This window comes from Chaetura pelagica, unplaced genomic scaffold (assembly GCF_000747805.2).
Source record: "Chaetura pelagica isolate M959 unplaced genomic scaffold, ChaPel_1.0 scaffold129, whole genome shotgun sequence".
Taxonomy (NCBI): Eukaryota; Metazoa; Chordata; class Aves; order Apodiformes; family Apodidae; genus Chaetura; species Chaetura pelagica.
Window position 1 is genome coordinate 234,975 of NW_009954536.1, and position 20,715 is coordinate 255,689.

Below are 20,715 nucleotides of genomic sequence, written 5' to 3' on the forward strand. Positions count from 1 at the left end.
TTGCAGGGAGAGCACAGCTCTCATCAGCTCCTCCAGCAAAACCAGCTTTGATCCAGTGTAGGAGCCGTGTTTCTTTGGAGCTGTGCAGATGAGCTGCTCATACAGACACTGAAGCCTGCAGCTGTTAAGGCTGTGGTCTGTCCAGGAGGATTTCTTGCTCCATTAGGAAATGAGAGGCTGTGCTTGGAGGGGAGCAGCACAGGGCTTCCTTTCTTCCCAGAGCTTATTACCAGGCACAAATAGCTTAACCCCTTGTTTCCCTCTCTGCAAAACATGCACGTTGGTGGTTTCCTGCACCACATGATTGCTGAATGAATGAGCAGTCCGTGGGTAACACAGTTTAAATTGTCAGGCTAAACAAAGCCTGAGGTGTTAGTTGCTGGTTATTTATTTTATAAAGATACGTAAATTTTATCATCTTCTGTTTTTCCTGCAGGAAAAAACCAAAGTGGTTGAACCTTTGGACTATGAGAACGTGATCCTTCAACGCAAAGTTCAGATCTTCAGTGATCCCCTCCGGGACCTGCTGCTGTTTCCAATTGAAGATGTATCTGTGAGTTTGCTCAGGCTATTTCTCCTGTTTGAGGTTCTCTCAACTCCAGCCCTACTTATTTACCTTGGAAAATGTCCACTGTTAACCACATGTTGATTTTGGCTGTGTTACTGACACGTGAAACCAAAATGACCCACTAGTGATTTGGGCCCACTGTGTTTATTTAAAGGAAGTGTCAAGCCCTGAAGTTGGCACTGAAGCCATGTTCTCCTTTTCCCTCCTTTTCCCTCCAGATCTCAGTCATCAGTCGGCAGAGAAGGACTGTCCAGTCTACAGTGCCAGAAGATGCTCTGAAGAAAGCTCAGAGTCTTTTTGTCAAGGAGGTAGGGGCAAAAGTCCACTCAATGCCTGTGCTCCCTTAGGCAAGATGTTCTGCTGCAGCTCCTGGGCTGTGAGATTGCAGATCACTTTGTTTTTCCTGTGTAGGAAATGCTGGTCACTGGCAGACAGGCCACACGAGACAGTTCCAAATGTGCTCTTGCATGGTGCTCCTTTCCAGTAGGTTTTGTACACAGCACAAAACATGTGGCTTTGCACTGCCTGCCTGAGCTGCAGGGTGTGCAGCAGGGCAGGGTGGGCTCCCTGGAGCATCCCTAGCACCAGGGGTTTGTTCTGTGAAGTGCCACTTTCCACGGTCATTCCCTCCAAGTGCAGGGAAAGTAAATGCCAAGTGGTAGTCGATGTCCAGTTAGAGGTACTAGAGTTCTGAGGGCAGAAAATTGGTGCTTTCTGGGCAGCAGTCCCATTCCAAATCACTGCTCCTTTTTTAAAGCCTTGGAGCGATGAAAATACAAAATGAGTAGCTGTGTGGCAGGCCAGATGCTGTGTGATTTTTGTCTCTGTGCTGGAAATGTTCCTTATGAAATTCTGTATTGCAATGCAAAACAAGTGAAGCAGCTTGTTCAGACCCTTTCCACTCTGTGCTTGCTTCACCCAGCAGCCTGGAACCTTTCAGACTTGTGCATGGTTTTGTTTTGCTTGGTGTAGCTTTCAAAGAGCTGTATTGTTTTCCTTTCAGTGCATTAAAACCTACAGCTCAGACTGGCACGTGGTAAACTACAAATATGAGGAATACTCAGGAGACTTTCGGATGTTGCCATGGTAAGTGTTGTGCTCCCTTGGAATACTAATGCGTGGTCACAGGATGGGGGTTTGGTCAAGCTTAGGAGGAACCAGTCTGCCCTTTTTCCTGATGCCTGTCCCACCAGCAGGACCCCCTCCAGAGGTTTGTCACTCTGAAGGTTAGAGAGCCAGAGGTTGGTGGTATGATGTGGGTGTCACACTGTTACTACTCTGCTGTGACAGGGAGATCGTGGCAGTATTGCCACCATGGGTCCTTACTTCACATCCCAGCATGCAAACAGCCCCCTCCATCTAGGATGAGGATGGGCTACAATCTGGCAAGTGGCAGGATAAATGGTGTTGGCATTGTCTGCTCATCCTGAATCAGGAGCCTTGTTGTCCCCCTGGACTGATGTTCTCTGCATGCTAGACACAGTGTTCCCATGCTGAGCAGATCCTCTTTGTGCCCTGTCACTGAGATGTGGTGTTACAGCTCCAGTCTGGTGCTGTTCATTGCTGTTAACACTGGCAGTGCTGGAGGCTGATGTGCTTTGAAATGCTGGGCTCTGCTGCTTCTTTAGCAGGGTGGAAGATAGACTGGCCTGTTGCATTTCTGTGTTGCATAAATGCAAGTCTGCAAAAACTCTGCAGAATCAGACAAAAGCTAATTACATACTGCTTGTGCTTAATTCCCATGAAAAGCACTCAGGAGTTAGTTTCTCCAGCTGTCAAGGGCTGGAGGTCTCTTGAAATCTATTTTCTGCAGGAGGACAGTTCTGCTGTGCTCTGTAGTCTGCACCTTGGCTATTGCTTCTGGATCCAGCAGCAGCTGCTGGCTCAGAGGACCCTTGTGTCCTGGTCATTAAAACTGAAAATGTGTTGTGATTTCAGCAAATCCTTTAGGCCAGACAAGATTCCAAGCCATGTGTTTGAAATTGATGAAGATTTTGAAAAGGATGAGGTAAGGATAATTTTTTTTTTATTACATATTCTGCTTTAAGATCATAATTCAGTTCTAAGGTCATAATTCAGTCTCCAGGAATGCTTTTCTGGTGAGGTGCTTCCTACTGTGAAGATGGGACCAAAACTGAGACAGTGATTTATTTATATGTCACAGGATAATCTCTGGAAGTCAAAGGTCTCCTATTTATGTGTAAGATTAGCCCTAATATTTCTCATGGCTTTTTCACTTGAACTGTAGCAGAAGAGAAAAAAAGGAAGCCAATTACTAAGTAAAATTCTTCACATCCAGAATTATAAGTAGGCAATTTGGTTTTCAACTACCTGGTGGTGTTGGGGTCCTCTTAAGAAGTGTGTCAGTCCCGTTCTGTGCAGACTGTGCAAACACGCAGAGGCATTTGCCTCCTCTGGAAATTGTCATGTTTGTGCTCTCCAGGGGAGATTTACAGCCTTGGGGCTCCCCCATGGGGGTGGGTGGGCTGGGGGCTCTGACAGCTGGGACAGCTCAAACCTGGTGCTTGTTTTGGGTGATGCAGGTGCCACATTTCCCTCTGCTGTTGTATTTGCTACAAAAGGGAGGGGGAGCGTTTTTCTGTCTCAAGTACCACGTGGAGCTTCATTCACACACGTGACATTAAGAATTTTTAGTTGATGGTGGGAAGAGTTTAGCACAGCTGTTTAAAATCCACACAGCACCGAGATGCTGCTGCTGCTGAGGAGCTTACAGAGGAAAAGAGAAGTTTCTTTCTTGCAGAGCTGAAGATTTGAAGGGACTGTTTCATGCACGTTTCTCACAATTGCTGTGTCCCCCAACACACCTCAGGCTTGGACTGGGATGGCTTTTTCCTAAAAGGAAATGTGTTTTCAAGTTTGGCCTTATTTTTTTTGGCTGTGTTGTCAGCTTGCATGACATCATTAAATTGAGCTGTTACCTCTTTAATAATATCTGATTTGGGCTGGAGACAGAACTGTGCAGTTATCAGCAAGTCTCTAAAGAAGGCAAAAAGACAAAAATACACTATAAAAAAATAAAATGATGGAGACCTTTTATCTTCTGGTCAATGTCCCAGATACCCAAAACATGAGTAGTTACAGAGGTTTTGGAAGAGTGTTCTGAGAGCTTTGGCAGGTATTTTGGCATTCATCTTTTTTGGCATGGCCATATCTAGAGGATTCTGTTACAGTTTCCTGATGGATCTTTTACATTAGAATTGTATCATGGAAATTCAAGTATAAGAAATCTCTTGATGGAAAAAAAAAGCAAACCATCGTAAAGGAGAAACCATGGGTTGTTTTACCCAAGGAAATAAAGCATTAGACAATTTACTTTGTCATTGGAAGAGTGAAAACCTGCCCTGCAGGAGATGATATAAACCGGTCCCTTCACAGCTCGACAGACAGTCCAGATCCACCTCCACTGCTGAGTCACTGGAAGTGCCAGAGGGAGTTTTTTTCACCAGTCTGGCATCTCATTTCCCTCTTTCCCCAGTGGAGGTCACAGTTAGGTGTGGATGGGGGAATGTTCTCCCTTTCTGGGACCATGGGACAGGAGTAAAGATGGAAATCCCAGCTGGTGTGCCAAGAACAACCTGGTTGGGTCACTTGAACATTTTTGTTTTGATAAATGTGAAACCAGTCAGTTACATTGCAGCTATTGAGGTTTGGTGGGTTTTGCCAAAATTGAAAATGGAGAGTGGATTTATACAGAAGGAAATTACAAAGTCAGTGTGGGGTTCTGCATTTTGCAACTTTCTGAACAGCCCGTTTTGAACATGCTCTTCTTCCCCAGGTTTTTGAAATACTGCCTAAGAACCAACATGCATTTCCTCATTGCAAAATCACCGTGCAGCTCTATCAGCACAGATGTAATCTTCCTTTTTCTAAAGGTGACCCAAGCTCAGCCTGTTGTGTCTCTTTCTTGGAAAGAGAAAATGCTGAATTTGTTTGTGATAACACTGTGTATGCAGCTGCACGTTGGGCCCACATTCTACATGTTCCTGTCTTGCTGTAGCCACAACTGTATTGCTTTCCAGGGTGGACATAGCCCTTGTGTCCAAAAGGAATTTTACATGGGAGGCAGTTCAGCTGATCTCCTCCCTTTCTGATCTTTTGCTCTCTTCCAGGATTCCTCGTCCCTGTGCTCCCAGAAGGGTGGGGTGATAAAGCAAGGCTGGCTGCACAAAGCCAACGTGAACAGCACCATCACTGTTACCATGAAGGTCAGTTGGAGCCAGCACTATGGTAATGGTGAAGGAGGCTAAGTTTAGACCATGTCTCTCAAGGTGTCACCATGTCAAGATGTCAAGACCATGTCACCCAAGCAGCTGTGCAACGGGTGGCTTGGGTTTGGGTGGGCATCTGTCCCTCTTGTAGCCTAGTGCAAAATGGACTGGAATACCCAGTTTGCTAACAGCTTTTGACCCTTTTCTCCTCGGAATATAAGACCAATGCACTTAAAATCATGACAGGCAAGATGAACGAAGAGGCAAAGCATGTTCTAGTAAACCAAGATTGTTTTCTGAATGAGCAGCTGAGGCCCAGAAGAGGAAAGCCATTTAATGAACTGAAGCAGCTGCCCTGCAAAGGAGACTTTCTGAATTGATAAGTTCCTTGCTGCTAGGAAATATGAATGGATGCCAGCTTTGAACTGAAATTACAAGTCTTTGTTTTAAAAGCAAGGGTGATATCACTGAGGAGAGATGGAGTATGACTGCCCTAGAAGCAACAGCTGCTTTGTCTCCTGGTCTCTACTGTCCATAATCTGGTGTGACATTGCTTAGATTGTGAAGTGGAGGTTTTTAATAGTTGCAGTGCAGGGTTTTGCTGTGGCAGTGAGCTTGTCTCTTGTTCCACCACAGAGCTGCCTTGTTCCAGCAGAGAGAGAATATCAGGGGGTTATGCTCAGCTGTGCAGCTGTAGGATGGCTGCAGGGAGGCTGCTTGGGGAGGGGAGCAGCAAGTCTCAAAAAACCTCAGTTGTTCTCAGACTCGATTCAACAAATTATGCTTTCATGAGAAGTGGAATAGAACTGATCATGGGCTCATTTAAATTTGCTTTTTAATATGACTACTCATGAGCTTGAAGGTGATAGAACAGGGTGCTGTTTCTTTCCTTGCTGAGCCATGCTGAGCTGTTGGTACCTCACACTGTTGCTAAGCATGTGCAGAGTGTGTTTTGTGGAGAGTCAGCCCACGGGCAACCTGCAAAGGTTGGCAGATACAGCTTTATTTCAGAGTAGTCTTTCCTTTGCAAAGAACTTCCCTCATGTGGCCCATCTCCCTAGCTGCCTGTCTTGCAGTGTTTGTGTGCTGCATTGCCACCATGGTGTCAGGATTTTCTCTTTCTGTCTGTCTTTCTGTCTGTCTTTCTTTCCTTCATCTCTGCCCAAATGTGCGTCCTCTGTTCCTTTGCCATCCCTCTGCCATTGCCCTGCTCACCAGCAGCATCTGTAGCCTGGTCAGGGAGCTGAGGAGAACTCCCTCAGCGCTCCTAGGTTTTATAGTATTAATTTCACATGATTATAGTTTTCTGACTGTTATTTATGGCTGCACTACTTACAAGGGGGAAAGATCATAGGAATAGTGTTTGCTGCCTGCTTCTGCATTTCCTTTTGAAGAGAATTCAGAAGATGCAAATGGTTTAGCATGAAATCCCACACCCACAAGGGGTATCAGCCCTGTGATATCTAGAGGGATCTGTCATGGGTTTCTGTAGCATCTACTGCCAGAGTTTCTGAGATTGATTCAGCAAAGTACTAAATGTTGAAGCTGCCTTAGCTCTTAGCACGCCTAGATTTTCATGTATTTTTGTGCTTAAAATACTTTAAAAACTTAAAGCTCAACAACCCTTGAGTATTTCTACAGCTAAATGGTGCCAGAGGTTGGCTTTCAGAGGGCTTGGGTTGCCAGTCAGAGCACAATGCTCCCTTCCAGGTTTGTGTGAGTAAGAGAATGGTTTTATTGAATGTTTGTGAGTGTCAGTAATGATGGGAGCAGGAAATTACTAATAGTAACCTATCTGAGATGAAAAAGCTGTGTTTATTCATAAATCTTCCAGACAGGCAGAGCAGTGGGATTACTCACAGTGCCTTGGATTCTCCTAACACAGATACCCAGCAACTGTGAAGAGCACTCTGCTTCTTACAGACCTATCACAATGATGCTACCATAGTTGCTGCCAACTTGTTCTCCAGTCCAGCACTTGTTGGCTGACAAACATGAAGGGAGATGATCTGAGAGGCTGGAGAACTTTTCTATTTTTAAATCAATGTACAGTCTTCATAAAACTCAGTAGCTCAAACATAGGAACACTTCTCCCAAGCTTATCACTGAGGTGAGAACTGAACACTAAGCCAAACCCAGTTCATGGTCATAGTTTTGTGTTAACAAGAAAACCCAAGGTGTTGAATGGATCAAAGTGTTCCTTGGCTTGTATTTGAGTGCTAGGAATTGCCACATGTCTGTTCCAAAGTCTTGTGGAGATTTGCTTGGTAATTCTGACTGAGGACTTTATTAAAAAGGCTCTAGAAATACTTGCTCTGGGGTGGGAGGAATCTTCAGGCAATGTGAATTTACTGTGCAGTGTTGCTTTGGGCCAGGTGAGAGGTGAGCTTGGAAGCCCTGAGGCTTTGCTTTAGGTGGGTGAACTTATCACAAGGACATGAAAATTAAAGAAGATGTTGAAATCTTTCTTTACAGAGACATGCTCAAAGGGGTGAATCTGCAACACTCTGGGATCATGGGTGTTTATTGTTACAATATTTTCTCAGTAGTAAGAGGGCAGAGACTGAAACTGAGACTCTGGTTTGTGATGTACAGCAAAGTGAATGTTTGCATGAGTGAAACTTTCTTCTTTTGCAGGTATTTAAGAGGAGATATTTCTACTTGTCACAACTCACTGATGGCTCCTATATTCTGAATTCCTACAAAGATGAGAAAATTTCAAAAGAATCTAAAGGCTGTATCTTCTTGGATGCTTGCAATGATGTTGTTCAGGTGGGTGTGCTTCCTGCATGGTTGCATGTGAGCTTGTGCACTGCCAGCTCCGAGGCAGACAAGCTCTCTCAGTGTCTGTGCCAGAGAGGGCTGAAGGCCTGGATTTACAGACCAACCCAGAGCTGGTTTGCTCTGTCTGCCAGTCTGATTAAAAGTCAGGCAAGGAGTTTAGTACAAGTGCCATGCTTGAGGCTGGGAATGCAGCAAGTGGAAGAGCTGCTGTCAGAGGAAAATGGAAGCTTGCACCATTGCCTCCTGCTGTATCTCTGCACTGTTCCTCTCCTTTACCTGGTTACTGTAGGTCAGGTGCCTTCCAAGACATCCCAAGGGTTGAAGCCAGTAGGGAATCTGTGTGACTTAGTCTTGGACACCTTCTTCTGTTGGCTGCTCACACCAGCTCCTTGATTCTTACATGATATCCCAACAGGTCCATGCAAACATGCAGCCCTTAGGGACTCATGACCTGCAAAGGGCTTCTAATCTTCTAGGAGCAGGACTTTTTGCAGGGCTTAAACCTGGGTTTGCTTTGTTATGCTGGGAGTGAAGAGCAGCAGTGGATTTCTGCTGTGCCTTCTGCTGTTGCTGGCTGTCGACGTTTGACTCAGGTCTGACAACAATGCTCTCGATCCCCTCCCCCCCCCCCAGCAACTCCCACAGCACTTCCCTGCGCTGGGAAGAGTCCCGAGGAATCCTGGAGCTGCTGCTGGAGAGAGCAGAGAGTTATGGGGGTCAGGAGATCTCGAGCCTAAGGGTCGACGGTGATGGATGAACAGAGTCCTCCCCGGATGCCGGCCATGGATGCAAGAGAAGGGAAGAAAAAGAAGGAAGGAAGTTGTCTTCTGTGATCTCTGACCTTCCTTTAAGCTTACGTAGATATATGGAATGGAATATCTTTGGCCAATTTTGCTGTCTGTCTAACTCAGCCTCCTACGGGGGGGTCACAGATCTCCCCGTAGTGTCTGAGCTGGCAGAGTGCAGGTGCAGCCTTGAAGCCTCAGTAGTTAGAAAAACATTCCACTGTCTTATCAGCCTAGCAGAACACGCAGTTGCTAGTTAAAAGAAAGCTTACTGAAGGAAAAAAAATCAGTAAAAAGAAAAATTGGCTTCATCCTGGCTCAAACCAGGACACTGGCTCTGGAAAAGCTTCAAGCACCAAGTGTGGTGAAGCTGGTACAGAGCAGCTTCAGTTGCTCCAGTGGTTTGCTTCTTTTGGGTGAGTCAGAGCTGTGTGGTTCCGTTCGTCTTTCTGAACACAGGAAGAGCAGTAGTACATGTGCCTTGGTGACGGACAGCTTGTACTTCCCAAGCTGCACCAGGTTGACTTTGGCTTCTCATTTGAAAATGCTGTTAAAAGGCCAGCAGAGCTCAGAAAAGTTGCATTGAACCATTTGCTTTTAAGGTAGATGCCTCTGAGTGTCCTGGAGTGCAACATTACTTATGGTGTCAAACACATCCAATTCCTGGCTTCTCTGGGAAAATCTTAAAGGTCTAATGACATAAGATGGAGCTTGCTCCTGCTCCTCAGTGCAGTGGCTGTGAGCTCAAGTTGCTCCAGGGCAGGCTTGGATTAGATAGCAGGAAAAATGTCTTCACTGAAAGGGTAATTTAGCACTGGAACAGGCTGCCCAGGGATATGGTTGAGTCTCCATCCCTGGAGGCATGTTAAGACTATAGATGTGGTGCTTAGGAACATGGTTTAAGCATTAGACTTGGTAAGAGTTAGGTTAATGGTTAATAAGACTTAGGTTATGATTGGATTCAATGATCTTAAAAGTCTTGGCCAGCCAGAATGATTCTGGGATTCATTGTGGCTTTCTTTCCCTCTCAGAGTAGCTGGCAACCGTGGAGCTGTGTCCTGCCCGATCACAGCCATGAAGCCCTGTGTGATGACTGCAGCAGAGGCTCTGGCAAGGGGGAGGCTTGCCTTGTTAGGGGATTTTTCCCTGCCATGTTACTTCAGTTCAAGACCCCTACAGCAGCTACTGAGCTGAGCCACAGAGGAAAAAATAATACAAATCCTTCTCTTTCTTGTTTGTTTGTTCAGTGCCCCAAAATGCGCCGTTATGCGTTTGAACTCAAGACAATAGACAAGTACAGCCACTACCTGGCAGCTGAAACTGAGCAGGAGATGGAAGAGTGGCTGGTAACTCTGAGAAAGATCATTCAGAGCAATACTGAGAGTTTGGTGCAAGAGAAGAAAGATACTGTGGAATCTGTGCAAGGTCAGTTTATAAGTAAACACCTACCTCATCCTTCCATCAGGGTGTAAGCAGCATGTCTGGAGAAATATGTGCTTTTCTTTCTGGATTAAGAGCAAGAATTGTGGCTGACACACGAGAGCATGCAAAAGGGCTTAGTGTAACGTAGGTGATAGTCTGAGGAATAAAAATAGAGGGAAACCTGACCCATTTTCTGGATGGGAAATCCCTTGCAAAATTTCAAGACTCGTGGAAAATTGGCTCTGTGCTCAAGTTCAGCTTTGGAAAAACCTAGCAGGCTGTAACAGTACACTCTGGGTACTAGTAATGTATGGAAAAAATCTTACTCCTGAGGAATGGAAAAGTCTCCATAAACTCTGCTATTGTAAGCAAATACTGCAGGATGCTTTCTGGCATAGAAGTGCTCCTGCAGTTGTTTTGAACATCTGTTTTCGGTGTCCTTGCAGATGATGAATCAAGCACGCAGGGAAAATCAGAGAACATCCTGGAGAGCCTGGAGAGGAGCATGCATCCAGAGCTGATGAAGGTATCATGTTTGCACAGAGAGCTCTCCCAGCCCATAGCTAGTTCTGTCCACCAAAAGAGGAGAGGGGTTTTCTTGTGCCTAGTGCATGTGTTTTTTCTGTGTGGCCAGGCAGTAACATCAGTGCTTTCCTTTGTCCTAGTACGGAAGAGAAACGGATCAGCTGAACAAACTAAGCAGAAATGATGGAAGACAAAACCTCTTTTCTTTTGACCCAGAAGTCCAGGTAAACATCCCCATGTTTGCCAATGTGAGGCGGTGTTCTCTGTGTCATGCCTCCCCTGTTCTCTTGTGTGGCCACAGTGTTCTCCTGCAGAGCAGGAGTGTGTTTCAGCTGGAGAACAGAAGTGCAGCCCATGTCCCCATCAGTGAGAGCTGCACGAGATGGCTCTGCTCAGGTGGTAGCTCAAATGAAGGGAAGACATGGAGCAGCCCCACACATGCCTCCCTCCAGCTTTCCTGGCTTCTGGGTGATGCATCTTGATGTTGCTGAGTTTGAAACCCATCATCTGGGCCCCTGGGAGGTTCTCATGGTTGCAGAGGCAGTAGAAGTGGTATTGCAGGGACACCTGCACTGCTGCATGGGCTCAGCACAGTTGGAGTAGGGAGCACTGGTGTTAAAGGCCATGGTAATAATTCACAGGGAGAGCCTCAATCTTCAGGGAGTTTTCAAATGTAGGGGATATAGAAGCAGAAAAAGCACCCCATGCTGTTCATGCACTGGTGTAGGGGGTCATTGACTATTGGCTTTTCTTCTCTGCTTTGACATCTTTGCTGAGCTCTCTGCCAATGTCCAGGTGTGGGATTTCAGTGGAATGGGCTGCAATTTTTCACAGGGTTTTAGAGAGTTTTTCCAAATTATTTCATAGTTTCTGGTTCTCCTTCTGGCATGCTTTGGCTTGTTCACACCTGTGGAGAACATCATTCTGTTTTAACAAGGAAATGTAATTACTCTATAAAAGGTTTAGTTGTACAAAGTGAGCTTCTCTCTTGGGACTTCTTTAACAGGAAGAAGATAAGCATCCAGGAGGCTTTCATTTCTTGTGTGAGAAGCTTTGGGAAGTTTCCTATATTCGAGTCAGATAATAAAAATGGAAATATGATTCACTGTGGAGCATTTAAGATATCTTTTTTCCCCATACCAAGTGGTTAGGCTGAATTCACTGTCCTGCCTTTATATCCAGAGCTCTTAATTCTGGTGTGGATCAGTCAGTTCTGCTCTAACATGTGCATTCAAAATCCCTGTCCCAGCCAGTGCTGGGGTGTGTTTACACACTTGTGTGCCAGGAGCCAGGGAGCAGGAACATACACCTGTAATGTATAGTGTGTATATTTATATTCCTCTTTGAAAGGAAATAGGGGAAAGAATGGGAAGAGTTTACCAGAATTGGATTAACAGTTGAAGCCTGTAATTACTTGATGGTGAGAGATCAGTGGCCTAAGCTTGGCAGGCAGGTTTCTGCAGGGGGAAAGCTGTAGGACTGTGCCAGCTTGTCACCAGGAGATGGGCTGGCATTGAGGGGTGTTTGGTAGCTCTGTGTTCCCAGTCCCATGATGAAGGCTGAGGGTCCTTGTCTAGCTGATGGTATTTTGCTAGTGTACATGTCTGCTCTTCAAGAAAGGTGGATGTGGAGGCACAGCCCAGGCATGGATGTCCTGGGTTAGGAAGGAGAAGATGATAACCAAGACTGTTTGGATTTCCCAGCTGGCCCGGCAGACAGTCTTGGTTGTTTCTAACCACGCTGGCTATAGCTGTGCAACCAGAAGTGCCTTCCACTTGGAGATGTTTTTCATGATCCCAATGGCATGTGCCTTCTCTCTGTTTCAGGCACAGTGACCACCTCTTAAACTAGTCAAATCTTCAAAATGGAAGATGCTTTTCTGAGTGTAACGACGGCTTTTGTTCCGCTTTCTTCCCCAAGCTCTAAATGGTGTTTGGGAAGATCCCCAGGGTTACAGCAAAGCAGGAAGGAACTGAAATCGTACTGAGGTTTAGTTTTCTGTGCTCTACCAACTAGATTGCTAAAAATTGATACATCCCCATGAATTCATGTCTTGAATGCATTTGTGTAACATCACCAAATGGCACTCATTTGTGAATGCATTGTACCTTTTGTACCACTTTAAAAAATATCAATTAAAAGATAGTCTTGACTGTAATGTGATCCCTTAACATTATTCAAGGGTTGGTTTTCTTTTTTAATGAGACCAGATTTGTTTGTTTCCTGTCTAGAGGCTGGACTTCTCAGGGATTGAGCCAGACATCAAGCCATTTGAGGAGAAGAGCAGCAGGCGCTTCGTGGTGTGCTGCCAGGACTTCTCCCTCAACCTCCTTGCCCAGCTCAGTGACAGGTCGGAAGGAGGACCCACTAATGTAAGGGGAGCTCTGGCATGTCCTGCTTCATCTTCTTTCTCATCCCTGCAAGAAAAAAAACACTCAGCAGATGAATCTGGAAACATCTCATTTTGCCGTTGGTTCCAACAGGACCTGGGCAGACAGTGGCTGTTGGCCCAGGGTCATTGCAGGACCTTTGGTGCCTTGATGCCTTGGTATTTTGATGTCCAAAGCTGTGTGTGGGCACAGGGTCTGTCCTGTCATGCCTCAGCCTGCCAGGAGCTGGGACTGCTGGGAAACCAGCAGTTCAGAGGCACAGGGAGTAGGGAGAGTGTGTCTGCCACGTTCTGGGTCCCCTTGAAAGTCCTGTTGGTAAATTATTAAGCTCCATCTTCAAAACACTCACTGCTGGTTTTGATTTCATTTCCCCTAATTGCAAGGGATTTCCCTGTTCTGAAACCATCTTCTGACTCCCAGCCTAGCTCTATTCACAGCCATTTTATTATATGCATTTGTTATTGTGCCAAAGTTGTGCCTTAGCCTAAAAGGTTCTTGCTCATGTTTTCTGGGCCTCTGATGTCTACAGACAGCTACTACATCTCTCCTTAGCCTTTATTCTGCCAGGCTGAACAGACCAGGCTCCTCCAGTCTTTCAACCCAAAACACATCCCTGTGTTTTCTCTGGCTGGAGTCAACCCTTTATGCAGAGATGCCAGAGCAGCAAGGGACATCACAGAGGAGGCAGCAGCACTGACACTGCCCAGTCTCTGCTGCTGGAACCTTGTCTGAACCTGTTAAAACTGCAAAGGCTTTTTTTGTCATGGTCTCATCACAAAAGTTCCTCAGCAGCCTTAGCCTTGTATCTGAACTCAAATGGCTGGGAGAGCTGACACCTCAGGTGTCTTGCAGAGCTGGTTCATTTTGGACAATAAGTGAAGTTCTCCGCTGCATGGGAACGTAAACACTCTAAGTTGATTTCTTTCTTACTGCAAAAGATAAGACCCTGGCCCAGGTTGCCCAGGGAAGCTGTGGCTGCCCCATCCCTGGCAGTGTTGAAGGGCAGGTTGGATGGGGCTTGGAGCAGCCTGGGGTGGTGGGAGGTGTCCCTGCCCATGCAGGGGGGTTGGAACTGGATGATCACTAAGGTCCCTTCCAACCTAAACCGTTCTGTGATAAACAGCTCTAACTGATAGATCAGGGTCATCTTTTCTTCCTAATTTCACAGTTTACCATTTATATAAAAAACTCTATGGATTTAATTCTTTGTGTTTCACTAATGGCTTTAAAGTTCAAATTGACCAGATGAAAACACAAGAAGATGCGGGGAAAAAGTAGTTTTATGTATTTATAAAGCAAAGACACATGGATTGTCTGTAGGAATTCTATAAAATGCTGGTGTACAAAACTGAAGGAACAAGCAGATGCAGAAGGCAAACCAACAGGGAAGATAATGCACGTTGAGACTCTTGAGCCTGTACCATGTATTTTTATTTTCTTTTGACACATACGTTCCATCAAATGTCCAGGTTGAGCCATTTTTCCTAAGCTTGGCATTATTTGACCTGAAAAATAATTGCAAGATTTCTGCTGACTTCCACGTGGACCTAAACCCTCCGTCTGTCCGGGACATGCTGCTGGATAGCTCTGCCTCTGGAGCAGGGGGCACCAAGGGATGTTCCCCAGGAGACAGCCTCATGCATGGGGTCCCCGAGTCTCGCCTGCGCTACATAAAACGGGTGAGGAACTGACCTTCTCTTCATTCTCTGTCTCTGCTGAGGCTGTGGCCAGTGTTGTGGTGTGTTGCCCACTGTGTGGAAGAGTAGAAGTCAGCTTTTCTCTTGAGCTGTGGGGTTTTGGTCAGTGTCTGAAGCCAATTGCCACTTCTGTGCTGCAGCTGTGGGAGCCCTCATGGCCCATCTGCAGCAGCAGCCAGAGCAGGGTCTGTGTGGGTTGTGGGAAGGGAGAGTGAAATGATTGTGGCCAAACCCTGTGGTGCAGGTGGGGTGTCTTGCTCTTTGACAGCCTGATATCTGTCTGCTGCAGGGGGTTTTCTCTGTGACCGACCCACACGTGGAGATGTTCCTGGTGGCCCGTGTGGAGAAGGTGCTGCAGGGCAGCATCACACATTGTGCGGAGCCCTACATGAAGAACTCGGACCCGGGGAAGGTACTGGATGAGGACATGAGAGTATCTGCTTAGTCATGCTGTCTGCTGCTGCTGGGTGGGCTGAAACATGGGTTATTTCTGCTGCTCTTTAGCTTCTTTCTGGCAAATACTCATTCTTTCTCCAGCCTGCTGCTTGTGCTGTTCCCAGGCTGGCTTCAGCTGGGAGAGATCCAGTTCCTTCTTCTGCAAGGAGGCAGAGGATTTTTAGAAGGAGCCAAGAAGTTGAGGCAGGGGGACCTTTCCCTGTTACACTTTAGCAAGGCAAAGCCTGGGCTGGCAGCAAGAAAGTGCTTCATCCCCAGAGAAATAAGCCTCACTGCTACTTGGTGCTACGTGCAGCACCTTGGACTGATCCCAGCTCACTTCCACTGGGAACAGCAGTGGTTTTGGTAGCAGCAGAACATGGGCTTTGCTCTGTTCTGCTCACCCTGCCTCTCTCTTGCCCCATGCCAAGTGCCATGATCACATAGGGTAATTTAAGCAAGGTCACGGAGGGGCTCTGGTGCTGCCAGCATCAGTCTCTGCATCCCAGGTGGAGCTGATGCTGAGGTGCTGCAGCCAGTCCCTGGAAAATCAATGTATGGAACACCTGGCGTGTGATGCCATTCCCTTGGCACACTTTGGAAACCTGTACAGGATGAGTCAATTACTGTCAGTTTTGGAAAATAAACTAATACCATTTGGAAAATAAGGTATTAATACCCTGAGAGTTCAATGGAGTATCAAGCAGATTGTTCATACGACCGAGCCCACGACATGTTTGCTGTTACTCTGCAAAAGCAAAAAAAAGTGCATAAAAGTAAGAAATGGTGTGAGGTGACAGGCAGGGATGCCCACCTGCTGCTTCAGCAACTGTTGTGCTGTGTGCCTGGGGAGCTGTGCCCTGGGGAGCAGGGAGTTTCTTCTCCCTGGAGAGTTTCTCCTCTCTTTCCTCCTGTTGCAGGGCACGTGGCAGCCGTGGTGCCCAGTAACCTCTCTTGTGTTTTGCAGACTGCCCAGAAGGTCCATAAGGTGGCCAAGCAGGTGTGCAACCGTCTGGGGCAGTACAGGATGCCCTTTGGCTGGGCTGCCAGGTTAGTCCCCTTGGATTGTGTTTCAGCCAGGGTGGGATCTGCTGTGAGTCACCCGGGACAGGATCCAGCCGGGTGGGAGAAGGGCCAAGGGGCTGAAGCCAGTGAAGCTGCAGCCGAGGGCAGGATCTGGCTCCAGTTCCCAAGGCAGAAGGGGGGGTTGGCCTGAAATGCTCTCTCTAGAATTAGAAACAAAATATTAAAAAGTAAACAGTGCTGGGAAGAGAGTAACCTTTCTGCTGACCTGTAGCTACTGCTATCGGGGCAGAACATTCCTGGGGACAGATTACACTGGCCCAGGCTACTGCAGGAATTGGTGCAGAAATTCCCTCCTGGCACCAGCTATTGCCAGGGACAGGGTGAGTGTGGAGTATCTCCTGGCCTGGCAGTGGCAATCAGCTAGGGTTTGTCTCCCATCTTAAACTCTGCTTTAATTTCCATTCTTGGGAATGAAGATAGTGGAGAAAGAGTTCTTGGGAATGGAGGTAGTGATCCCATTTCCTCACTGTTCTCTTTCTGGCACTGGTAAAGTACCTCAGTGCTAACTGCCTTAAATCTCACATCAGAGGAACGCCTGAAGGTGAGTTCATCCCTCTGCCTCCTATTGCTCAGTTTCTCTTTGATGCTAACAGAAGGGATGATGATGGCATGGGAACACCAGATGATTGTCACAGGGGCTGGGGTTTGGTGGCACACAGCTTGTGCAGTGTATATTCTGGAGCTGAATTTTCCTGTGACACTTTCAAGATGGTGTTTCTGGGATGCAGTTTGGTCCTGGGAGCAAGTCACCCACTGCCTTTATATTCAAGGGCAAAGATGCCAATATTCATCCAGGGCAGAGTCCACTCTCCTGCTGTGGATTCAGGAGGAAGCTGATGTATGTCGTTAGTGAACCTCTTGTCTGACAAACTGCCTTGCACCCTGATGTGTCAAAGACCTCAGTGTCTGCATATTTACCAGTATTTCAGAAATGTGTCTCTTCTTTTCTGCAGACCAGTGTTCAAAGACTCCCAGGGCACTCTTGATGCTGAAGGGAAATTCTCACCTCTGTACAAACAAGACAGCAGCAAACTCTCAAATGAAGATATGCTGAAGCTTTTGGCAGAGTATAAGAAGTAAGTGTAAGAGGCTGAGCAAGCTTTTTAATATACATTTTCAAACAGTTAAGCATAAGCATGAGATGGCATTTTCTAAAATACTCAGAGGGTAACAAAAAGCCCTGCTGATCTCTTCAGCAGCTGAGCTTTCAAGATTCACACTCTTGTTCCTTTCTCCCTAATGCAGACCAGAGAAGACAAAACTACAAGTCATTCCAGCCCAGTTGAATATTGTCATCAAAGACATTCCACTAGACTTCACAAGTAAGGATCTTGTGTCTTAAAATAAATGCTGGTGCCTCTAGCCTTAGGACTTGCTGCTTCTCTGGGGAATGTTGCTGGTTCATTAACAAGAGTCTCTCGGGGCTGCAGTAAGAAATGAGTCATTCAGCTCAACCACTGACTTGTAATTCTTCCTGATGGATTCTGTGGAGGGATGTGGCCCAAGTGCAGAGGGGTTTACTTGAGGGGTGCATCTGCTTTGCAGTTTGGCCATCGCATTCTAAATCTAAAGGAAGCCACCTGCCTGTCTTTGCCTCATATAACATTTTTATTCATGACACCAGAGGGCTTCACAGTCAGTCAGTGTGATTCTTCACTTTGCAAGTAAAGACACTGAGGCAGAGGCAGGACACAAAGAATCACAGAGTGGCTGGGGTTGGAAGGGACCTCTGAAGATAGATCATCTAGTCTAACCCCCTTGCTAGAGCAGGATCACCTACAGTACATCACACAGGAACACATCCAGATGGGTTTTGAATGTCTCCAGAGAAGGAGACTCCACAACCTCTGTGGGCAGCCTGTCCCAGTGCTCTGTTACCCTCTCAGTAAAGAGCCTCGTGGTGCCCAAGTACCCATCTTCCCTCAGTATTGCTAATGCAGTCAGAGACCACAGATGTTGCATGATCAAGGGGAGAAATTTCCCTTAGTAGTTTCAACAGGAGTGGGTCAAGTCCTGCTGGTCTACATTCACAACTCTCTGATGTGAAGAGAACTGGATTCTCAAGAGCAATGGCAGAGTTTCAGACCCACCTCCTTTCCCAGAAGCTGAACTTCCCATGTTTATGGGGTGTGCACTTATCCAAGCTTTCCTTCTCTTCTAGATTGTGTCACAGCTTCTTACATTCCTATAAAGCCTTTTGAGAAGAGCTGTGAGGACGTTGCAGTTGAAGTAGAGGAGCTTGTCCCAGAAGTTGCAAAATACTGTTATCCCTTCACAGTCTACAAAAACCACCTCTATGTCTACCCCTTGCATTTGAAGTATGAGAACCAGAAGGTTTTTGCAAAGGTGAGTGGCCTGGAGAGCAGACTCTGCATGGGCTGCTGCCCTGTAGCAATGGCTCACCAGCATGTTCTCCCCCATTGCAGGCAAGGAATATTGCTGTCTGTGTTGAGTTCAGGGATTCAGATGAAGCTGATGCCAGGCCATTAAAGGTGGGTACCTGTTGATATGGCTGCCGTTTGCTTCCTGCCATGTACTGTGTGCCAGCCAGGCTGAGCAGGACAAGAAAAAAAGCACTGAATTGCCATGCTCATTGCTTCAATTTGGCTGGCTAATTTAGGGTGGCAGCAGCCCTGAATTCAGCTCTTCCTTTGTGATTCCAGTGTATATATGGCAAACCTGGAGGCCACCTCCTGACCACCAACGCTTACGCTGCCGTGCTGCACCACAACCAGAGCCCAGAGTTCTATGATGAGGTAAAAATGGTGGGAAATAACCCATTTTTCTGGATGCTACAAAGCCAAGGGGCCTTTCAGGTTACCTCTGTTTTCCAGGGCTGGGTGAAATACGGGTAAAAATAAGCACCAGCCTTTTGCCTCAGTAGAAGTGCTCAGCAAAGCCAGAGACTATGTCAAATTTTAATGCCCATTTGTTTTGTGCTGTCTTTACTGTCACGCTTTGTGCACTCCAATCACACACCCCCATTAATAAGTTATGTGCAAATGTGATGCAAATGTTAGCCAGGAGGTGTTTAAGATGGGTAAGAATGTGTCTTGTGTAACTGTGTGCTACGTATTTGTGAAATAAAATACAAGTAAAGATATTACTCCACAATTAAAAATACAGTCTTATCTATCATGATATCATTTTAGATTAAAATTGAGCTTCCAATTCACCTCCATCAAAAGCATCATTTGCTTTTCACCTTCTATCATGTCAGCTGTGAAATTAATACAAAGGCAACATCGAAAAAACAGGACACCATTGAAACTCAAGGTATGTTCACTGCTTATGTTACTTCTGTTGGAGTCTAAGAGTCCCAAATAAAATGGATTTAGGGACATGAAAAAATATTGGATTGAAATACTAGCCTATCTGAATTTTCTTTTTGGAGGGCAACCCAATATGAATCATAGGTCTAAACTGGAATAAAACACAAGGTTTCTAATAGCAAAGCTCAAATTTTGGCTGTAATCTGACAGCTGTTACCATGTGTTCTTGACTTGGTGGCTGTTGTCAGTCAAGTCACCAACAAAACCTTGATGTGTAACCAGAGCCTCAGGGGCCAATCCTGTCATCCTACACGAGGCATGTGTAAGAGACTGGGTGCACCCAGGTCCCACTGGTTGGGACCTCTTTGTTCAGTCAGTCCTCAGGTGATTGGGAGGACTTTCATCATGGTCCACAACCATGGCTCAGGCTCCGTTTCTGCCCCTCAGACCCACTCCTGATCCTGGTTGTGCCGTGTGTGAATTATGTTCCCCAAGTCCCCAGGTGCAACGTGCTTTACCAAGGCTGACATGGTCAGTCCCATCCTCCTTGAAGCCACTTGCACAACTGCAAGTTTGACCTCCCAGGGTGAGACACAGCTCTTTTTTGGAGCTGGAGCTGAACAGGTATCCCTGTGTGTCTGCTAACTGCTGTCACTGGTTGCCTCCCCAGTGGGATACGTCTGGGCCCCGCTGCTCAAGGATGGACGGATTGTCACCCTGGAGCGGCATTTGCCGGTTTCATCCAACCTTCCACCTGGCTACCTGGGTGTTGGGGACACAGAGGCACGAAGGGTAGGAAGGCCAACTAAAATGGACTAAAATATAAAGGGAAAAGGAAAGCTGAGCTTTTGTTAACAGCCTAAGTTCTGGGCTTGTGTGGGTGCTCTGCTCAGCTGGAAGGATCCTTGCTGTAGAGCAGCCCCCAAAGCTGAATGGGGACGGGACACTTTGAATTGCACTGTCTGTGGTTATATAGGTTGCAGGGAATATGGTTGTGGGAGGGTGGACTGGGCTGTTCCACATGGTGCAGAGCAGGAGGCTGGGCACGTGCTTTGTGTCCCCGTTCTTGTGGGGTCACCTCTGCCATGTCGTGGCTGCAGGTCACTGGTGTTTGTGCTGGGAGGAGAACCCCTTCTTCCACCCCAGCCTGACCTTCTGGCCGGGGCTCTGTCTGCACAGAGCCACCTTCTCACCTCAATCTGAAACCACGTTCTTGAATGTTGTCTGTTCACAGCAGCCCAGCGTGGATGCAAAGTGGGTGGATGGAGCAAAGCCACTGTTTAAAGTCAGAATCCACTTGGACTCAACCATTTACACCCAGGTAAGTTGAGCACCTTACACTTAAGAGAGTTGGAACACAAATGCAGAGGAGGAAATTGCTGTGTCTCTACAACTGCTATGATGTAGCTGCTGTGGACAATAAGTACCTGGGTTTGCAGAGCAGCTCTGAGATAATTCTGTAGCATCAAGTCTGGGATTACTTACAGGGCTCTGCTCCTTTGTCTGGAGGTGATAAGACAGT

The 20,715-nt window shown here is 46.7% G+C and overlaps 1 protein-coding gene across 1 annotated transcript in view; it reads left to right on the forward strand.

The window, feature by feature from the left end:
- The window catches only part of DOCK11 (dedicator of cytokinesis 11), a 63,980-nt gene that overhangs the window by 1,270 nt on the left and 41,995 nt on the right, over positions 1-20,715 (forward strand). The window contains exons 2-22 of the mRNA XM_010004763.1: positions 437-553; positions 787-876; positions 1,572-1,654; positions 2,507-2,576; positions 4,699-4,794; positions 7,435-7,569; positions 9,614-9,791; positions 10,235-10,314; positions 10,454-10,537; positions 12,545-12,685; positions 14,173-14,382; positions 14,690-14,812; positions 15,803-15,885; positions 16,875-16,997; positions 17,167-17,243; positions 18,083-18,267; positions 18,348-18,413; positions 18,585-18,677; positions 19,074-19,197; positions 19,864-19,985; positions 20,428-20,514. Coding sequence (XP_010003065.1) covers positions 437-553; positions 787-876; positions 1,572-1,654; positions 2,507-2,576; positions 4,699-4,794; positions 7,435-7,569; positions 9,614-9,791; positions 10,235-10,314; positions 10,454-10,537; positions 12,545-12,685; positions 14,173-14,382; positions 14,690-14,812; positions 15,803-15,885; positions 16,875-16,997; positions 17,167-17,243; positions 18,083-18,267; positions 18,348-18,413; positions 18,585-18,677; positions 19,074-19,197; positions 19,864-19,985; positions 20,428-20,514 — 2,367 coding nt within the window. The remainder of the gene's footprint in view (positions 1-436; positions 554-786; positions 877-1,571; positions 1,655-2,506; positions 2,577-4,698; positions 4,795-7,434; positions 7,570-9,613; positions 9,792-10,234; positions 10,315-10,453; positions 10,538-12,544; positions 12,686-14,172; positions 14,383-14,689; positions 14,813-15,802; positions 15,886-16,874; positions 16,998-17,166; positions 17,244-18,082; positions 18,268-18,347; positions 18,414-18,584; positions 18,678-19,073; positions 19,198-19,863; positions 19,986-20,427; positions 20,515-20,715) is intronic.